The following is a 20,736-nucleotide window of genomic DNA, read 5'->3' on the forward strand; positions in this document are numbered from 1 at the left end:
GACATTTAACTTGTGCCCTTGTGTTTGTGAGACAAGCGCTTTACCATCCAAGCCACCCCCAAAGTTTAGCGTATGAGCAGTGTGATGTGCCAAATGAGAAAATCAGGCACTGTGTTGGATTTTTCTGTCTTCCACCAGCAGTTCCCTGGTATGAAGAACCAGCTTCCTTTTTAACAGTATGGTTCTTCACGAGTCAGGCCGTGGTCCTGAGGGAAGTGAGGCCATCAACTCCAGAACGTGCGCTTTCCTTCTGCCCATTCAGAGACAGACAGATGCAGACTCGCAGCCAAACAACCAGGAGGAGCCCACAGCTCTTGCATGTGCTTCTACAGACAAGGTAACGGTTGTCACGGGGGAGAGCCAGGCTGAGGGCACAGCCTTCTAGAAAGGACCAAGGAGCCCTAGATGAGCAAGATCTCAGAGCAACTATGCCTGGTGTATATAGCCTGCCTTTCTATTTAAAATCAGGCAACCCACCTCAAGGGTTCAAAGCCACAGTTGAAATTAGTTTTGATCCATTTAATTGAAAGAGCAGGCCTGGACAGACTGACACCAGAGTGTGTTTGTCCGTGTATCAATGACGTCACTGAGACTATATAAGTCTTTTCTTTTTATTTTTTTTTCTCTTCCTCCTTCTTTTCTACTTCATCCTAAGGATGTCCTTCTTTCATTATGAGGAATCTTGTGCCAACAGCTTTCCCTGTCCATGTTCTGTAAGTGAGAGCTCTCAAATGGGGTTTTTGAGATTCCACCGCACTGGATCCTCGTGGGCTCCTGAGCCAATTGCTGTGGTCACAGTGCTGATGGCCTCTCTTCTAGGCTGGAGGAGGCTCTGCTTCTCCAGAACTGGGAAGATCAGAGAGTCGAGGTATGTATGTGCCTGTGCTGCTTCTCTGTCCCTGGGATGTGATGCCTAGACAAAAGTCACTCAAAAGAGAACAGTTGGCTCAGTTCCAGGGTGGACCACTCCATCATGGTGGGAAGCTATGACGACAGGAGCATGAAGGATCTGGTCACGTTTGCTACCGGGAAGCAGAGGGAGATGAATCCTGTGCTCAGCTTACTGCCTGCTTTTGACACAGTCCAGGGCCCTAGCCTAGGGAATGATGCCACCTATAGTGAGTGGGCCTTCCCATCTCAATGAACCTAACCAAGATCATTGCTCACAGGCATGCCCAGTGGGTCTTCTCTCAAGTAATTATAGATTTCATCAAGCTGACAGTTGGGAAAGAAGATCACAGGACCCCCGTGAAACTCTGAGCTGTGTCCGAAAAGGCCAAATGCAGTAAAAGCTGGGAGAAAAAAAAAAACTGTCCATCAAAGTTACTAACCCCCACACTCAGAAGTGATAGGCAGCCAAAGTATTTCCTTTGTTCCTTGAACCAATTTAACTCTGTTTTCTTTCCTTTGAGCCAGAGATTTTACCTGCTACTTACATTTTCTGTCTGAGAATTGAGAGGAACCATTTCTCAATCATGCCACCTGGAAACCCAAACCTACTTCCTGTTTTCATTTTTCTCTCTGACACATTTCACATTGGCTTTATTTTGCATATTGCCACACTCCTTAAAGAGGGTGCTCTCTGAGGGCAGAGGGTGGAGCCTGGCTGTGGTGCTCAGCACCTATGATGGCACCTGGTTCATAATACGTGCTCAGTTAAGAGCCGTGCTGAATGGGTGAGAAAGTGGGTGGATAGAAAATAAACACAGCTACAGAGAAGAGATCTGTGGGCGGCAGTCTGATTGTCCTTTATTTTATATCTAGAATCCACCTATGAGTGAGTACATACCATGACTGTCTTTCTGGGTCTGGGTTACCTCACTCAGGATGATGTTTTCTAGTTCCATCCATTTGCCTGCAAATTTCATGCTGTCATTGTTTTTCTCTGCTGAGTAGTACTCCACTGTGTATATGTACCACATTTTCTTCATCCATTCTTCAGCTGACGGGCATCTAGGTTGTTAGGATCCTCAGAGATGAGCTGGTTCTCTCTGCAGAGGTAGTGTTGAACTCTCAGACAAATCCAGCCTGTGTTCCACCACCTGTCCTACATCCTGGTGATGGAGACTCCCCACCTCCGGCCACCTCTGCCTCTGACCACAGTTCACCTGGTTTCCTTAGTTCTACTGTTTCTCCCCAAGTCTTTTGGTGTTTACATTTCCTGAATGCAGGTTGCATGGATAGTTAGAATCGAGCTTGTTTCATTTCTACCTGAATTAGGAAAATAGTCCAGCCTTTGCTGGATTACTCTTCCCACCAAGGAAGTGTGGACTCTATCCTGGCTTGATCCCTGAGCCCTTTGCCTCATCTCTCCCCAAGTACGTCTGAGAGTTCCTCTCTCCACACCCTGCAAGGTGGGCAGGATCACATCCCAGTTCCAATCCAAACAGTAGCTTACACCAGTGATCCTCAGCCTGGATGAGTTGCCAGTGACTTTCGTGGGCAGCATTCAACTGAAACCTCAAGAACTCTCTGGTGTCCAGGTGGACTCATGTGCTGAGAGTCTTCCCTGGTTGGGGACCAAGAAAACCTCATACCTCGCAGTGCAGGTGGCTTCCAGGTGTGGCTTGCTCCATTGTACTCCACCTGGGAACCCATGTGTCCTCCAGCTGAGGGAGGCTCCAATTTCCCTTCCACACCACACTAGGACTTTTGACCTTCAACAGTGGCCATAGTATACATCTATACTTAAAAACCTTATGCCTCTTCCAAAAACGTCCCTGAAATCACCCCCTAAAAGGAACTCACAACCTGTTTGCTCCCATGGAGCTTCATGTAACAGGACTTCTGACACAGAGAAGGAGTTGCCCTAATGCCGTGTGTTGTGAATGCAACAACCAACTTTTCATGCAAAAGCTTCCCATTTGTGGTGGTATTGTGTCCCCCAAATATTGCGTACCCTAATAAACTTATCTGGGGTCAGAGAACAGAAAAGCCACTAGATACTTAGGATAGGCTGTGGTAGCACACGCCTTTAATCCTAGCATTCCAGAGGCAGAAATCCATGTGTTCAAGGATATAGCCAAGCATGGTGACTCACACCTTTAATTCCAGAAAGCGAGCGTTTAATCCCAGGGAGTGGTGGTAGAAAGAAGAAAGACATATAAGGCATGAGGACCAGAAACTAGAAGCTTTTAGCTGGTTAAGCTTTTAGGCTTTGAGCAGCAGTTCAGGATGAGGACTCAGAGGCTTCCAATCTGAGGAAACAGGATCACCTGAGGAATTCACAAGGTGAGGTAGCTGTGGTTTGTTCTGTCTCTCTGACCTTTCAGTGTTCACCCCAATACCTGGCTCAGGTTTGATTTTATTCATCAGAACTTTTAAGATTCATGCTACACCCATTAGAACATTTGAAGAAACACAGGCATTTGTTTAGAGCATGTATATTTAAATATATTCAAACTTCTGGTGTGTGTGCACACACATGGGCACGAGTACACATGGGTTAACTGTGTGTGCTTATGTGTGTAGGCCAGAGGTAGATCTCTCCATCTCAATTAGTTTTTGAAACAGGATGACTCCCTGAACCTGGAGCTCACAAATTTGGTGAAACACGCTGGCCAGTGAGCCTCAGGAATCCTTCCATACCTGCTTCCCTGGTCGTGGGATTGCAGACACATGCTACCATGTTCTGCCCTTCACATCATTTCTCTGAACTCAAGCTATCATGCTTGAAAGGTAGGCACTTCGTCCAGAGAGCCATCACCTCGGCCCCTAAATACATCCAAAAATTTACTTTGGAAAATGCCCCCTGACGCCTTCTCCTCTTAAATAAATGACTGAAATTAATGCTCTCAAACAAAGCCCGAGATCAGCAGCAGTAATTGGGAACTTGTTGATCTGGAAATCTTGGGGTCTCAGCCCAGAACTCTAGTCAGAGATAGGGAAGGGAGTCAGTGTATTTCAACAGGATGCCTGGGTGGTTCTGTGCAACGCTGAAACTGAGACGCTCTAACAAGCTCTCTGTAGCAAATGGGACTCAGAACACTTTGCAATGAGGATCATGGTATAGTCAAAGAAGAATGCAACATGGAACAGGCCCATGATCCCAGCTGCTCCAGAGACTGAGGCAAGAGGAGCTCAAAATTTTAGGCCTTCCTGGGATAAGTTCAAGAGCAGCCTAGACAACGTAAGGAGACCTGTATCAAAATAAAATTAACAATAGGGATGTGGGAGGAGGCAGGATCTCCATAGTAGAGCACTTGCCTAACATGTACAGGGGCTCTGGGTTCAATCCTCCGTAAATTAGAAAAAAAAAAAACTTAATAAAATTTTGCATGTCATCCATTTTGTAGTAGCTAGCACTGCACATGTGGTCAATACATGACAGACTCAGTTATTACTATTATTGTTGTTGGGTTTCTTTGCTAAGTGAACTGTGAATCTGTTTCTGAGTTAGAATATTTATCTGTGAGTTGATCCAGAAGATATTTAAAGGTAGTCATTCCAAATGTAGCAAGTTAAAGAACTCTTTCCTGTGCTGGACTCTCAACTAGTCACTTCACACACATTGTACTTGACATAGAGATAAAAACAAAATACGCATCACGCAAAGAGAGTAATGCGCACCACGCGTCCACTGGGGAGCTCATGCAACTCCCCAGAAACAGCACAGACAGGGAAGGGAGAAGCAGGCCCACAGAGTGAACGAACACCTACAGCCAGATCAGTAAGCACACCACTACACTGCCACTCACATGGTCTGAGAAAGATGCCGTGAGATGGTCAGGAGCATCCTTCAGTTCTACTTTGAATGTCTCACTGAAGGCCTAGGCATGGAGGCAGCTGGAAAATGTTTGTCCAGTGTACATGAGACCTTGGACTTAATCCCAGCAGCAACATAAAAAAAATATTTAAAACAAAAGTCTTAGTGAAATCAGATATTTACTATAACATACATATCAACATGGTAACTCAATTCTGGAAGAAGTTTCTAGATCCAGTATTGGCTTGAAATGATTTTTGGGTTTTGAGAAACCAGTAGCAAAAGGGACCCTCTTGCTGGCTTCCCAAAAGTCTTCGATCACTTCTAATTCCTACCAATCCCCTTTAAGTGTGTAGGTAGGACAAGGGCTGAGTTGTGGAGGGCAGGACATGACAGCCCAGTGCCTAGAGTCATGGACATTTCTTCTGGGCTGTGCCTTGGGTCACAGATCACCTGAGCCTAAAGGGTGTCAAGCATTCAAGGGTCGATTGGCCAAGAGAAGTAGCTGCAAGCAGAGTCTTCAGCTCCGAAAGGTGACTCTTGGGCACAGATGAAAAAGGAGAGATGTGGAAACAGGATGTGCAGTCGCTCTCAAGCAATGCATTACCACCTGATACTCCCGGACCTGGGCTCGGTGGCCTATGACGGATGCCAAATTTGTGCCGTCTTTCAACTCAGCGCAGACAAAAATTTTGGCACATAAAGTACCAGTGTCATCCTGTAAGACCATTGTTTAAAATGGGTCAAATTAAAAGCATATTTAAGTTTGTTCACAAAGAATCTGCTGGATTTGTAAAGTGGATATATTTAAAGGCTCGCCCAAGCGAAGTTTCAGAGCGAAGTGTCTGTTTGTCTAGCACAGAGAGCTCATTTTTATCTCAGAGAATGTGTGCGCACACAAGCAGACTAGCAGCAGAACTCTAAAGGGTTTCTTATTTGAGAAAAACCAATTGTGCTGTCTTTTAGTTGAGAGTTTGTGCCTAAACCTTACCAACATGAGTTCAGAGACATTGCAAGATTTCTGATTTCCTGTGCAAGTTCCATGACCCCCAAATGACAGTAGCACCCCTGAGCAAACAGTAAGTCAGGCTTCTGCCTTTTTTATTTTTTTCCTCTCCTTAGCTCCACCCCAGCTAGCTCTTGAAAGGGCTCCTGTTCTGTCAGCCATAATGACATCTGCTGGCCGACACAGGAAGTCGTAAATCTGTAGGTCCCCTCTCAACCAAACCTTGTTAATGCTGTCATTTATCACAGGGGCTGGGTGCCATCTCTGGAGGGCCGAGCGCACAGAGCCCATTTTCTCCCGTCGCCCTTTCCCAAGAGAGCAACCATTTTCAAAGCAGCTACTCTCTCATTTAGAGTTTGCAGACCTGCACATCATGCCGATGTAAAGCCGGCCAGCATCGAGGAGCAGCTCTTGGGAGGAAGCCACGATGACAGGCAACAATAGGCCGGCCTGATGTTTAAGGACTGAGGCAGGCCAGTCCCCCCTAGGCTCGGCCCTTCCTCATTTTCAACAGGCCCCTGACTGCTGCTAAGATGATGGAGGATTCAGACACACGCCCCCACCCTCCCCCCACACACATACCCTCTACCAGCTCTGCTCCAATGAGGCTGTTAGGGAGAGGCAGGCACCAGAGGGAGTTGAGAGAGGATTGTCTGGACTCAGATCCTTAGTTCTGAACCACTGTTGGTAACGCTCTGGTTTTTCTCTTAGTTTCTCAGTCCGCTGTGTGGACTTAATCCAGAACCTCCACTTACATGGGGTTGAGCCCTTGCTTTTGTTAGGCAATGTGGGGTCCCCAGTTCTGCCGGCATCCACTATCAGAGCTTGTTAGAGGTGCATCCATTCCGACAGGCTCCAGTCCTGCTTAATTGAAGTCATTTTATATGTTATTGTGTTAACGCTGAACCGAGGATTGAAGCCAGTGTCCCACACGTTCGGCAAGTGACTACTACTGAATTATAACCCCAGCTATTTTTCATATTTTATTTTGAGACAGAATCTCACCAAGTTGCCCAGGCTGGCCTAGAGATTAATCTGTAGCCCAAGCGGGCCTTGAATCTCTAATCCCCTTGCCTCAGCTTCCTGAATAGCTTCTTCTCAATACCAGAACTACCAGGTCTAGCTCCCCAGTTGCATTCCAAAGCAGACCTGGATGGCTCTTAGGTACATCCTGCTCTGCAGGCTGGAACTCCACACTGGATCCTCACCTCACCCTCCTGGCTTGTGAGCAGGTAGGTCCCTTGGCAGGGGCCTTGTCTGTGTCCTGTAGTGTACTAAACAGCACTCATGGTCTTGGCCCAAAAGAAATCATCAGTGCTGCCCATGACATAATGGTAGTACAAAGTTCCAGATCCCCTCTAGCATACCTTCTGTGTCCTCACCACAGGACTCCCATGTGCAGCCTCCTTGTCTGAGCTTCATTATCACCAAATCCACATTCCTTGACCCCAAGCCAGGTCCACAAAACCAAACAAGAGCTCTGGAGGTGATTCCAGGAGTGTATTGAAAGCCCCGGGGGAGACGAAGCTCTGGGGCTGGAGACCACAAACAGAAAAGCAGTGACTTTGGGGACAGAAGTCTGTGAGGGCCATAGAATACCATTAGCTTGTCACACATGAGGTCAAGAGTCCATACACCATGAGGGTTTGAATCCACACTGCTTCTGGTTTTTCTTTTTTTTTTTTAAAGACAAGATCTCAGGTAAACTAGGCTAGCCTTGAACTCCATATGTAGCCCAAGATAGCCCTGATCTTCCTGCTTCCACCTCTGAGTGCTGGAATTCCAAGCCTGTGTCTCAATGCCTGATTTATATAGGGCTAGGGATCAAAATCAGGGCCTTGCGCATGGTAAACAAGCATTCTACCAACTGAGATACATCCCCAGCCCTGGGAACTCAGGCTTCATCATGTGTTATCTCCGTTAGCTTGGTGATGTCAACCCAACTTTCTGTGACTCAGTTTCCTCAGATATAAAATGGAGAGCACAGAAGCACTGAACTTGATCACATTCTCTATAAAGCTGGGTGTATTTTTATGCTAAGGTGATGAAAATAGTACTTGTCGCCATGCGCTTCATAAATGTCACCATGGTTATGAGATCATTCATGTCACCAGTCTGTCCTGGCCCTGGTTGTCAAGCTCCTCAAAGGCCAGGTAGGTTCCTGTTACCTGTTGTGTCCTCAGCAGGAACCTGGGCTGATGAACAGGACTGGACAATGAGGATGCTTTATGGATGAAGAGACGAGTGGAGACCACAGGGCGGTCCTCCTGCAGTGGCGTGGACAGGTGCTGTATCACCTGTGGCCATTCTTCACCACCCTCCTACCTTCTGGGATCTCACTTTGCAGATCAGAAATGTAGCTAAAGTGGGTGTATCCCTCCGTAGGATGCAGAACAGACCTCATGTAGATAGGGCAGACACTCTATGAACAATGGACAGTCAGTAAGGACTTATTGGCAGAGATAGGGTTCTGTGGTAAAGGGCTTGCCTAGCATGCATAAAGCCCTGGGTTTCGATCTAAAATCAACAGGTGCCTCTAAGTCAATCAAAATGCTTAGTAAACCGGTTGCTTCCCATCCAACAGGCAGGGTGGTAAATAGTGTGCATTTGCTCCCAGGATCCTCCGTAAGCCCCCAAGAATCCAATGATATAATTATCATATTTCAGACATGAGAATGCTGATCAGCCTCTCCCTCCAAATTAAATAACAATGCCTAAATATAAGTAGCTAAGTATGTTTAAATCCAGTCTCCCAGTGACCCTGTGTCCTGGGATGTGTGGTGGCAACCCACCTCGTGCTTAAGGACTTCCACGTAAGTGTCAAAGTGCATGCCTTATTTTCTTCAAAAGCTGGAGTTGCAGTATTATAGAGTTCTGCTCCACAGTCATATGGATACAGCTACAGCGAAGAGGGAAGGGGCCTCTGTCCCCAGGTGAGCAAGTGTGGGGCAGAAAAAGAGCCAACAAAATACAAGAATAAAATGGCTTAGAAGCAGGGCTTAGTGCTTTCTTATAAAGGACAGCCCTGACACCACTGTAGCCTGCAAACGTATAGCTGGAGTATGAGCCGGGCACGCACATGTCACAGATGTTTACTGAAGGCCCACCACGTGTCTGGCCTAAGGCTGGCAAGTGGGACGCTGGAGTAACTGGACGCCATCCTGTCATCGCCCCCTGGAGGGTCACAGGCTGGGAGATTCCTCCAGGTGAAGACATTCCTTCAGTATCAGTAGAACTACTACAGGCCAGCATCCATGGCCCTTGAACCTACAAGGTGAGCCAGGAGCAGGGCTAGATCATAGCTGACCAACAGGGTTGACAGACACCCCAGCTCTCTCGTCCTTGAGGAAGGACTATTTGAAAGCTGTGGTCTGTCCAGGGTCTCAGTTCCTCCAGCTCTCCTCCAGGATCCTGACCTGTCTGCCATGCATTACTTCCCTGCTTTCCTTATTTTCTGGCTCCTTCCCTGGAGGTGGCTTTCTATCAACATCTCTCGCATGTACTCTTTGCAAGGAAATCTTTAGTTCTAAGTCCCCAGATCTTTCTTTTGGGGTAACCAGATGAAGACCAAGGTTCAAGCCTTATAGAAAGAGGGTCTAGGGCAGCCTTCCAACTGCTCACTCACTTTAAGCTGGGTTGCATAGCCTCTTTTGGGTGGCCCAAAAGTGCCTGTGGAAAAAAGACAAGCTGTATTGTTGGGTGAACGCGGCATTCAAGAGCAGATACTTTGACATAATCCCAGCAAGCAATGGGGTAGAATCTCATGAAATGTTAAGGACAATGGGATGCTTAATGCCCTAATCATAATAGATAAGACATGCTGTGGATAAGACAGAAAGGTGTTCTCAGAGAGAATTATATCATTCTCTATTTGCTTCGAGACGTTGAGGGGCACCGTTGGGCACATGGTTCTAATGAGTCCTGGGAGTGGAGCTTAAAACACACTTGACGTGGCGTACCCTACACTGGGGCCTGGGACTTATAAAGGCTGCCAGTCACATGGCTGCCAGGCTGCACTGATCCTTACAGTCACTTAGTGTCTCTCTGCGGCTAATGAACTCCAGCAATGGGTGAGTGAGGCAGAGCCTTGCTCTGGATTCCTCAGGTTCAGCAACAAAACGCTGTCACCTGCTCTAAGCAACCAATTCCATGGTAGAAATGCGACACAAAATGTCACAGTTCCGTGTGCCCAGCCTGCCCACTCAGCAATCATCCTGTTTAAGACATGTGTAATGCTTAATTTTGGTTGCAGAACATCTGACACTTAAACAATAGTTTAAAACAAAAAGAACCTGAGAACTTCAGGGGTTTTCTTCTTAGAAGCAAGTCTGCGGAGCTACAGACTTTACTATCGACTCTCCCTCTTCTTGTTTACTTTCGCTTTTCACGTTGGGGGACACTGAGAATTGATTCCAGGGCCCACATTCGAGGCAGGTATGTTCCCACTGTATTCTCAGTCCCTCGGGGTTGTTTGTTTTTTGTTTGAGACAAAGTCGCACTCAGTGACCCGGGCTGGCCTTGAACTCACTCTGTAGCTCGGACTGGCTTTGGATTTGTGTTGCAGGTCAGTGCCATCAGCCCTGTGACTGTCATTTGAGCAAACGATTTCTGGTGGAGTAGGTATTTTCAGGATGTACGTTAGTATCTGTGAGTGTCTAGAAGAATGAAAACAGAAGTCAGCTTTCTGACAGAGCCGCTCTGTGATAGACTTTACCCTCCTCCCCACAGCCTTTCTGCTCCCCTCTCCCTGACTGGCTCTCTGTACCTCAGCACTGACGGGGCACCCTTTCTTCTCTGAAGGCCAGAGTCTCTTCCTACTTCAGGCCCCTGTTCCAGGTGGGCTTCCTCTGTCTTCAGTGTAGTGGCTGCCTCTCCAGAGACTCTTTCTGTCCCCCGAACCCTGGTATGAGACATGATCCGGCCTTATTCTCTAACCCATCGCACTCGGGTTTGCTTCCTGTCTCTGGCCCCGTGTCTTCTTCCTCTGACTGTCCAGGATGGCATGAATCCACACCAGGTATCATAGGAGGGAGGGAAAGATTTCCACCTGAACACTTTCACAAGATACTGGGGCATGAGGGGTCTTGGTGAGCCGAAGGATACAAGGAAAAGGCAATGCATTATAGCCTCAGGGGCGGAACCAGAAGGTGTGCTGACCCCCAGACTTCGCCACTATTGGGAGTACCAGGGAGCTTAAAAAAAAATACTGCTGGGTGGCTGGATTCCAGCCCCAGAGGCAGATGGATGGCTTTGGGGTAAGCTCTGGACATTGGTGTTTTGTTTCTTCTTTAGTTACTAAGTTGATTATAGTATGCAGCAAAGTTGGAGAATATTGCTTCTTTACGCTTGAAGCATTATATTCATACACAGAAATGCATAAAGCAAAGGATAAAAAGAGTTAATTTCCTGAGAGTAAACATTGTGATAACCAGGACACTAGTTAGAAATGCCACCCCACCCCATCCCCAGCCAGCCAGGAGCCTTTTATGCCCACTTCCTAGCCATGATCTTGATGTCCAAGCAAAAGTCAGTCTCCTCTGCTGAATACGTACACGTGAGACAAGCTTGACTCCTAGGATATGCATCTAGGAAGGCTTTCTGGAAGAGATGACATTTACAGGAACGTGGGATGGTTGGTGATGGAGTGACATCTGCCACAGAAGAGGCAGCCAGGCAGCCAGGCAGCCACGGACTGTAGCTGATTCCGACCATGCCAACTCGCCTGAAGTGTGTGGAGGAACTTTCCTCGCCAACGTGCTTAGCTACTATTTAGACATGCTACCACTTTTCCCTCCCTTTCCCTGACACGGGACTGTAGTTAGAGATTACAGGTGATTCAAGCCCATCAGAGCGGAGGATGATAAACAGTGAAGTACATGAAGAGGACATGAGGTGGGGGAGGAAGAGGGTGAGGTCCGAAAGCAGTGATGTTTCTGGGTTAGAGGAGAGAGGCACAGCATATTGGAAAGAAGAATTCTGCTGGAGGGAGGAGCGAGGGCAGAAGCCTGCGCTGCAGGCTTGGTGACCACAGTGTCTCCCAAGCCACGCCCCCCATGCCCAGACAGGGCGAGGCCCAGGGTGAGGTAGGTGCTCAGCAAATGCTTACATCTACTGCATTGCCTTGGAGCTCCGAAGTGAGAGTCACGGGGAGAAAGGTATCAGAAGCATCCCCTCACCGTGACAGGGCTGACAGGGCCTTTCAGGCTTCCTGGAGTCTACCTGGAAGACCTTGCAACCCACCCTGGATCAGATGCTCCCTCCTTTGTACTGGAAAACTTCTCATACATGACTCATCTCTTTACAAAGCTCGGCTTTTGAATGGGAAAGGCGCACATGCCTTGGCAGCAGATTGGAATTACCTGGGAACTTTTAAATTTTTCTGATTTTCTGGCATCTCTAGATCTAATATATTAAGTCTGGGGTGTGACCTGGGCTTCTGTATCTTCAAATGATGATGATGATGATGATGAGGAGGAGGAGGAGGAGGAGGAGGAGAAGGAGGAGGAGGAGGAGGAGGAGGAGGAGGAGGAGGAGGATAAAAATGCCCAGGTAATTCTGATATTCACCAGGGGTGAGAACAGCTCTTGTGGGGGCAGAGGTTGAGTCATGCCCATCCGCTCATGTCCTTACTGATCTGAGCATTGGATCCCAGGAAGCTGAATTCCTCAGACTTAAACCCAGCATCAGTGAAAGACATTGGTTCTTGAGAGATGTTTCCCAGGTGCTGGGGTGTGTATTAGTAATTTCCTCATTCTGGAAATTTCTACAACACTTGTGTTTTTTCCTGCCCTTGTGAGAACTACAGGAAGGAAGGATTTGCCTGGACTCCTGACTTAAGGGAATTGTGTTCATCATGATGGAGAAGGTGTGGTAGCATTCACGGCTGGAGTGACTTCTGTCCCTGGCAGAGGGATGGTGGACAAGTTGCTCACACCTTGTTGGATGAGGACACAGAGAGTGTGTCTGGGGCTAGAAGTGAGACCAGGTCCTAGCACTCTTCTATGCCAGCTAGTTAGATCCCCAAAGTTTCCTGTTTTTCAGAACAGCCCCGCCCCCTGGGGACCAGGGTGAGGCACATGGAGTGTGGGGAGCATTTTGTACTCAAACCGTAACAAACATCTTTTTCGTATTTTGCTGTGTGTGCCTCCATCTGAACCACAGGTACTATTTCTTGTTCCTTACATATATGAAGTTTTGAAACCTAGCTAAGCATGTGTTTTCAGATAACTACTATAAATACAACACAGTGTCTTTCACTGGCATAGAAGGCGATCCTCCATTTGAGTAAATCAAGCCACTCTGTGAAAGTTCAGCTAAACTCACTGTCTGTCATTCCCTAAGCTTTCCAGCCCGAATTCAGCAGCATGGGGGTTAAGAATGGAAGTTGGTTGGGTGGGGACATGGTTCTGTGGGTAAAGTACTTGTCAGGAAGTGTAAAGGCAGGAGTTTAATCAGCGAGAGCACAGGTGAATGCCTGGTGGCTATGGCAGCCCACCTGTAATTCTTGTTCTCAGAGGGCAGAGGCAGGGCATCCCCAGAGAAAGCCGACCAGCTAGCCTGGCCTATGTCGGCAAGCTCTGTGCTGCACTGAGAGACTCTGCCTGAATGAATAAGGTAGACAGCCCTCATGGAGGACCCCTGTTGTTACATGCACACATATACATGTGAACATGCGCACACTCACATACAGATCAGACATAGACACAGGAAACAAAAATGAAAGAATCGATGGTACCAGGTGTCAGGCCTAAGAGAAACAAGGTGTTAAATGGAGACCTTCTCAAGAAGAAAGAGGATTAAAGGAGGAATCCGTTTCTTCTGGTGTGGTGTAGAAATGTATTCCCTTTTAAGCTCTGCCATGTCCGCACTACTCAGGGCATCTGAGTGCTATTGCAGTCTGCCCCTCACTGCCACAGACAGCATCTTCATTGTTGATGACTAAGCACAGCACTCGGTATTAGTAGCAGTTGGGGGGGGAATACAACTCAATGAAAGAACATTCCAGAAGCGAGGCCCAGAGATATGCTGGAAACAGCCAGAAGAGAGATATAGTGAGTGGAACTACAAAGAATCTCCATTGATAACACAAACCTCTGAAGGCTGGAAGAGGGTAGAGGTATCTGAGAAGTCAGGAAAAGATCCAGGAGGATGGCTGTGGCCCAGGGTCCTGGACTTATCTGTTCCAAGGGACACACACACACACACACACACACACACACACACTGAGTTCCCTTTCCTGTTGTCCCCTGGTATTTCAGATGTTATTGCAATAGGTTTTTGGTGGTGCATCCTTACATGTACACCTTTCCAGCTTGCTTCTCTGTTGTGATAAGCACTATGACCAAAAACAACTTGCAGCTTACTGTCCATCGTCGAGAGAAGCCATAGAAGGAGACTGAAACACCAACCGAAGCAGAGGCCATAGTCGCTGCTTACTGGCTTGTTCAGCTGCCTTTCTTATGCAGCTTAAGCCCATGTGCCTAGGTATAGCACTGCCCACGGTGGACTGGGCCCCTCCTACATCAATTAGCAGTTAAGAAAATGCCTCACAGATGCAGCCGCCAGCCAGTCTGATCTGGGCAACTCTTCAGTTGAGGTTCCCAGGTAACACTAAATTCTTGTCAAGTTGACAGCTGAAGCTAACTAGGACAACATCCTGGTATCCTCTATTTTTAGGGCAATGCCTTGCACCCCTAATGCATACTACAGAAATTTGTCAAATGATGCCTTGAACATAATACTAGTCCAGAGAAGATGGCAAATTCATAGTGAACTCTTAAGCTTCCTCCACCCAAGTCTGTGCCTCCTAGTCCCCAGACTATAGTACTGTGCACACCACAGTGAATTCACAAGTTCAGGACTTCCTAAGTGTATTCTGGGTAACCACAGTTGATGACTCTTGGCGAACATTGTCAACTATGATAATGTAGGATTTTCTGCCTCGGTTGCCAAGAGCTAGGCTGGGTGGGGTCAGGTGGTGAGTGGTGGATACTATCTGGGTGGTTTAAGCCAGGTGATGTTATATCTTGTACTATGTGTGTAAGGTGGAGACTTCTGTGGGGCTGTTGAAAATGACTAACTGGCACTTTACACGCAGTGACAATAACATCACAGTGCTGATGGGTAGGACCGGGTGAGCTACGTTTCCTGTGGTCTCAAAGAACTGCTGCAAAAGACTGGCCTGAACTAGTTGTAGTTAGTAATTGCCCATGAGGAAGAGTCAGGGTGGCTAGAGGAACATATGGAGACATTCGAGGTCTCATTGGTTAGGCCTCATTGCCAGTGGATACATAGCGGGGTAGAGCAAGGAGCCAGATGAGATTCCATTACAGTGGCCGGAAGAGCAACATGTCTGCTGCTTCTCTCTGCTCAGTTGTATCCCTATTAAAGCATACTTTGGTCTTCAAGTCAGCGATATTCGCTTTGTCTGACTCCTGAGGAAAAGAGAGTGGGCGGTTCTCAGGCTGGAGTGAGCCAGAGGCTTTGCGCGAAGGGCCAGAGTCTGTTCAATGTGTCGACTCCAGAACCAGGCCCACTTCCCATCTAGGAAGTCCAAGGGGGTAGTCTCTAAGCAGGGGACATTTTGGCCCCAGAGGAGACTGGGCAACGTCTGTGAAAAGGTTTGTCATCAGAGCAGAGGGGAGGCCTTGGCACCCGGAGGTTGAGATGTTGCCAAGCAAACATCCCACACTGCGCTGGACCACGCTCATCTCCAGCAAGGCAGTGTGTGGCCCAACAGAGAGGGCTGTAAAACCTGCTTGTGGGGTACCAAGGTGAGCGCATCCTCATGAGGGCCTTTGGGAAGGGTTACTAGGAAGTAGGAACTTCCGGTGTTATTTACCACAGCTATATCGAGTCCCCTTTTCACCCTACTTCCTCCTTGTCCAAGGTTAGAACCTGTCTTTGACTTTTCCCTGCAGCCACACTTGGTAACTATCCTTCGTTTTCAAACTCCAGACTCAAGCCAGCCCTGGTGGCACAGGCCTATCACTCCAGCTATCCAGAAGGCTAAAACAAGAAGATCCCAAGTTCAAAGACCTACCTCAGAATGAGTTCAAGGACAGCCTAAGTAACCAAGGGAGAACCCTGTCTCAAAACAAAGGAATGGAAAGAGAGCTGGAGACCCAGCTCTGCTTGCCTGGCTTGTATGAAGCCCTAAGTTCAGTGCCCAGGACCGGGTTCATTGTGACCCTAGCTCTACCTCCTTTCGTGGCCTTCTTACTCGTCACTGACTTTCTATCTCATTGGAAGGAGAGCTCTTCAGGATAGGGGTCAGGGTCATCCTATTGGCCAGGGGGTCTGCAACACTACAGTGCCTGCTCTGTAGTGGTACCCAGTGATGGAATTTCATCTATCATGGACTGTGGGCACTCTTTCAGCCCCAGCGCCACACTCAGTTTTAATCAGGCCAGGCCACTCTGAAATTATGCCTTCACCACGACAGACTTCCTTTTCGTTCAATGAACAACTATTGGGTGGCGGGGGTGGCGGGGTGGTGGTGGGGGTGGTAATATGTTTTGCGCTTCGCCACCCTTGAGAACAGAAAAAGACAAAGGAAGCCGCACCTCCTTAAGAACTTATAGTCTAGTGAGGTCACAGGCAATTGTCCACGAAGAAAGCTGTGCACGGACGGCATCCACCTCTTCGACAAGCCCGGTCAGGAGAAATAAAATAGAGAAATGCATACATCAAATTTTCAGAAAGGTAGACCTCTGAGAGGTGACTGGACACCAAGGGGCAAGCGGTTTAAGATGTCATTTTCCTGCCCCTTTATAAACATCCACCGAGTCCGGATTTACCCATTCTCTGTGGCTGCTGTGACTGTAAAACAGGTACACTGTAGGTGCTCAATAAATATTGAAAGGAAACAGTGAAGATTATGTGGTTAGCTGTCCAGGAGGCAGAAGTTAAAAAAAAAAAAAAAATCCTACCAGTTCCAAGTAGTTGGAAGGACAGTGCTATGAACTTCAAGAATTGAAAGTAGGTTATTTGCAGGGGACAGACAGGTTGAGACTGGATGTGGTCCCAACCTCTTGTCTGTCCCCAAGCAAACCTAGGTTCTCCCTCCTCTAATAAGAGCCTGCTTCTAACTCTGCCAGAGCCTCACCCCTTCCTTCCCTCTCTCATCTCCTTCCCTTTCCCCCTTCTCATCTTCTTCCTGGAGGGGCGTCTAGACTGGGTGGGCACCCCATTGCCCCAGCGAGGAGCAGGGTGGCTCCTGGGCTGCAGCCCCCGAAGTCAGGGTCTCCTTCCCTCAGCTCCTCTCCCAGGCAGGACACTGTCCCTTTAATAGACTCCCTCTGCCTGGCGCTCTGCGGCTGGGGAGTAAATTTCTCCCTGTCATCAGGTCGCAGGGAGAAGAGGAGGAGTTTGTTAATGTTCAGTTTGTTCAGCGGGGATCGATGTTTGCTGGCATCGCCTTGCCCTGTCTTGTGTGTGTGTGTGTGTGTGCCTGTGTGTGTGTGTGGAGAGAGAGAGCGCGCGCGTGTGAGTGTGTGTGTGTGTGTGTGTGTATGTGTGTGTGTGTGCCCGCGCGTATGTGTGTGTGGGGTGTGTGAGTGTATGTGTGTGTGTGTGTGTGTGTGTGTGTAAGCGAGAGTGCTCGTGTGTGTGTGTGTGTGTGTGTGTGTGTGTGTGTGTGTGTGTGTGTGAGTGAATTCCAGATTTTCTGTCTTTCCCAAACCCGCTCCTGTCCTCTCGCATATCACTCACAGACTGGGATCTGACAGCAGCGACAAACCTACAGTGAGTGATCTCTCCCCAGCGCGAATCCGCCATCAAGATCAGGGACGAGGAGGAGGAGGAAGAAGAGGAAGAGGAGGAGGAAGAGGAGGAGAAGGAGGAGGAGGAGAAGGAGGAGGTGGAGGAAGAGGAGGAAGAGGAGGAGGAGGGAAATAGAAGGAAGAAGAAGAAAAAGAAGAAACCCACTGTCTTCCCAGGATTGTTTTCCCCCCTTATCTTTACGCGCGAGTGTGCGCGTGGCGCGTGTGCGCCCCTCGTCCCTGCCATCTGAACCCCGTCTTGGATGTTTAATAAAGAAATCAAGTGTCTCACCAGTCACCAAAAAAAAACAGCAAAAAGCAAAACCAAAAAAAAAGAGAAAAAAAAAATCCAAAAGCAAAAACAAAAAGAGAGAGAGGGAAAAAAAAAACCCAAACAAACAAACAAGGCAGAACCAACCTCCACTTGCAAGCAGCAAGCACAAACCGCCTATCTGCCACCCAGAGAGGGGGTCTCTGGCCCCGCGCTGGAGCGCTGGCAAGGGGATCGTCAGGGGGACAGAGGCCGAGTGACGTCCTAGGAGCCACAGAAAGACGAGCGAGCGAGACTGCGGCCCCCGCGCGCGGCTCGGGGCTGGGGCGCCAGAAGTGAGCCTGGAGCTGAGTAGAGAGATGCCAAGGAGGAAACAGCAGGCACCCAAGCGGGCTGCAGGTAAGAGATGGCTCCGCTCCGGGTGCCCGGCCCCGAGCCCGGCGCACAGCGGCTCGCCCTGCGCACAGCGGCTAGCCCGCCCTCCTGGCCCGGGGCTGGCGGGGACGCCACCCCCTGGCGCTTTCCAGAGGGTTAGCTTGCGGGTACCCTCTTCAACACCCCATCCAGATCTCCGCAATCCTCCCCTCTCCAGGCTCCCTCTGGGTGGTGGCAGGAAAGCTGTCCCACCAAACCTTCCTCGGTTCAACTTTTCCTCCCTCCACCCCTCTACCCCACCCCTAACTTTTTCTTCCAGTCTGGCTTCTTGCCTCTGGAGCCAAAGTTGGATTGTGGATTTGGGGTGCAAGGAAGGGAGAGGACCCCCGCCCCCACTTCTCATCCCTCTGAGAGGTCAGTGCTGGCGGCTTCTGGCCTCCAGGGAAAGAGTCTCCAGTCACTGGAGCTCAGGGCTAGCGAGTGTGAGGCTCCTCCAAGCCGGGTGCTGCATGCAGGCTGGCTTTGGGGCTGTGAGCCATGAGGGTGTAGCTTTGGTCGCCAAGGTGCAAAAGGCACCCCCGGAAATGAGTGAAGCTTTGAATGTATTTTCTAAAAGGATACACTGTTTATAGAAATCTAATCATCCCTTCTCCTTTTTTCAAAGGGGGGGGGGGCACCCCATAGAAATTTAAACAGGTTTGGATTTTCTTTGCCAGAGAGAGAACGTTGGAAACTTTTCCTATAGATTGCCACCCTAGGAACTGTCCCGTGGAATTCTTTCTTGCAGGGACTCTCACCCTAAAGATCTGAACAGGTTAATAGATCCCTGCTTCAGATCTTCAGACGTGTTTTTTTTTTTTTTTTTCCTTTTGGGTTGCTTAATTGCTTTCTTAATAGTATGCTGGGGTTTTGTTTCTCGGAATTGTAAGAGGAAAGTTCATTTTTCTCCTTCCAGACCCACCCACTGAAAAATCAGCTTTCCACTCGATTGCTAGTTTTGATTTGACATTTGATTGATCACCTGTCATCTCCCTGCCTTTGATCTATTCATTCTGATATATATCAATAAATCACTCACCATGGTAACTCGGAGTGCCAGTGACGCAAGCTTTGCCCTCTATATTCAGAGAGAGACAGGCACAATCATTATCTTGTTGGCTTTTAATGTGGGCGTTTTTTATTTCTTTGTGTCCTTTAGTTGATCAGGGATTTAGCAAAAAGCTTAAGTTTTACTGCCCCCCCCCCTTGCTGACTTTCCTCTCCTACTTTGCTCGGCCTGGGTAAGACTGATCAAGCGACCCACCAATACATTTTATTCTGTTCCAACTTGAGTCAAACATGGGGAGAAGTTCCCAGGACACTTGAGTAAACTTTGCAAAGTCACCATGAGAAGAGGTCTGAACTGATTAGGAATCTGGGGAAAATGGATATGTATGTGTCTGAACATGCTGGCTACCAAGTTCATAATCCTTCATCACTGCCTGCTTCCAGCCCAAAGAACAATACATATGCTTCAGAATGTCCACTGTTTCCTTCCCTCTTGAGTGCAGAATCGCTTCCGTAGCCATGTGTAGGTTGCTTAGAGTTGCTATAAAGCTTCCATTCATGCATTTTCAATTGTTTTTATAAGAGCAAAATAATGAAAATAGCCTTAGCAACATATACATCTGCAACTTGCCTAGGCTGGGGGTGTTCTTTTCTCAACTCTGGCTACCTCTTTTGAAAACAATAGCTCTCTTATTTAATTTAATTTTATTTTTTAACTTACATTGCTTTGCTCTCTGGTCATGTGAGGGTGTGTGACGGCCTTCGAGACTTCGGAGGAGTCAGCCTGCTGCATCTAATGCTGGAAACATAAGTTCAAGTGTAGCTGGATTATCAGAGATAACATCCTTATTGTTTGTTGTCCTGAAAGAGCCCTGGGCTATCGTCCAGCCAGAACATACTGCCCTGAAAACTACTGTGTTGTTTTTTTTTTTTTTCCTCCCTTCCTTGTAGTTCCGGTAAAGGCCATCAACAACTAGGCAGTAATTTAAATTACCAGAATGACTGGACATGTCTCCTTTCACAAGCTCATTACAAAAAGTGCCTTGCTCAGAATTGCTCTCCTTTAATTATAATTACCCACTGATCAATGACGATCCAGGTGTGCAGAAGATGACGCTGCTGTGTCACATTATTTAAATTAGATCCTTGCACTATGCTGGGGTCTATTGGTGCCAGCTACTCTTTTTATTGTTGTAGTAGTAGTAGTTTGTGTGTGTGTGTGTGTGTGTGTGTGTGTGTGTGTGTGTGTGTAGTAGAAACTTGTGACTGTACTTTCAGTTTTCTGGCCGATTGGATTCTCAGTGTCTTTGCAAGTCTGTCCCCATGATTCTCATTAAGTTCCCTGGAAGAAGCAGAAATCCTTTTTGAGCTTAGAGGGGGTAATTCATTTCATACACAGTGAGTTCCCCTGCTCCACAGTATTTATTTTTCATATATTAATAAGGTGGGTTGTTTTTCCTGCAATGTTTCTTCTGCTCATCGAGCTCACCAATGCCCCACTCTGTTTTAGGATGAGCAAAACAGAGTTAGCTGAGGTCCTTCAGCCAGTTACCATGCAGGGAAGGGGGAA

General features: G+C 48.0%; 1 protein-coding gene and 1 long non-coding RNA gene across 4 annotated transcripts in view; one reads left to right on the forward strand and one right to left on the reverse strand.

Moving 5' to 3' along the window:
* Nucleotides 1–327: 327 nt before the first annotated feature.
* Nucleotides 328–20,125, reverse strand: LOC143273080 (uncharacterized). Its single transcript, XR_013050963.1, has 3 exons — nt 19,888–20,125; nt 10,477–10,611; nt 328–10,366 (listed from the first exon to the last, which is right to left on the reverse strand). It is a non-coding gene; the product is annotated as an uncharacterized LOC143273080 (long non-coding RNA).
* Tshz2 (teashirt zinc finger homeobox 2) overlaps nt 17,128–20,736 on the forward strand; it is a 451,637-nt gene continuing 448,028 nt past the window's right edge. For 2 of the 3 annotated variants that reach the window (XM_042276874.2, XM_042276873.2), the window contains exon 1: nt 17,129–18,143. In XM_042276874.2, coding sequence (XP_042132808.2) covers nt 18,104–18,143 — 40 coding nt within the window. In that variant the 5' untranslated portion in view covers nt 17,129–18,103. Of the gene's footprint in view, nt 18,144–20,736 lie in introns of all 3 variants that reach the window. The other variant, XM_042276875.2, reaches the window with a different exon arrangement.

The sequence above is a fragment of the Peromyscus maniculatus genome, chromosome 4, assembly GCF_049852395.1.
Source record: "Peromyscus maniculatus bairdii isolate BWxNUB_F1_BW_parent chromosome 4, HU_Pman_BW_mat_3.1, whole genome shotgun sequence".
NCBI lineage: Eukaryota > Metazoa > Chordata > Mammalia > Rodentia > Cricetidae > Peromyscus > Peromyscus maniculatus.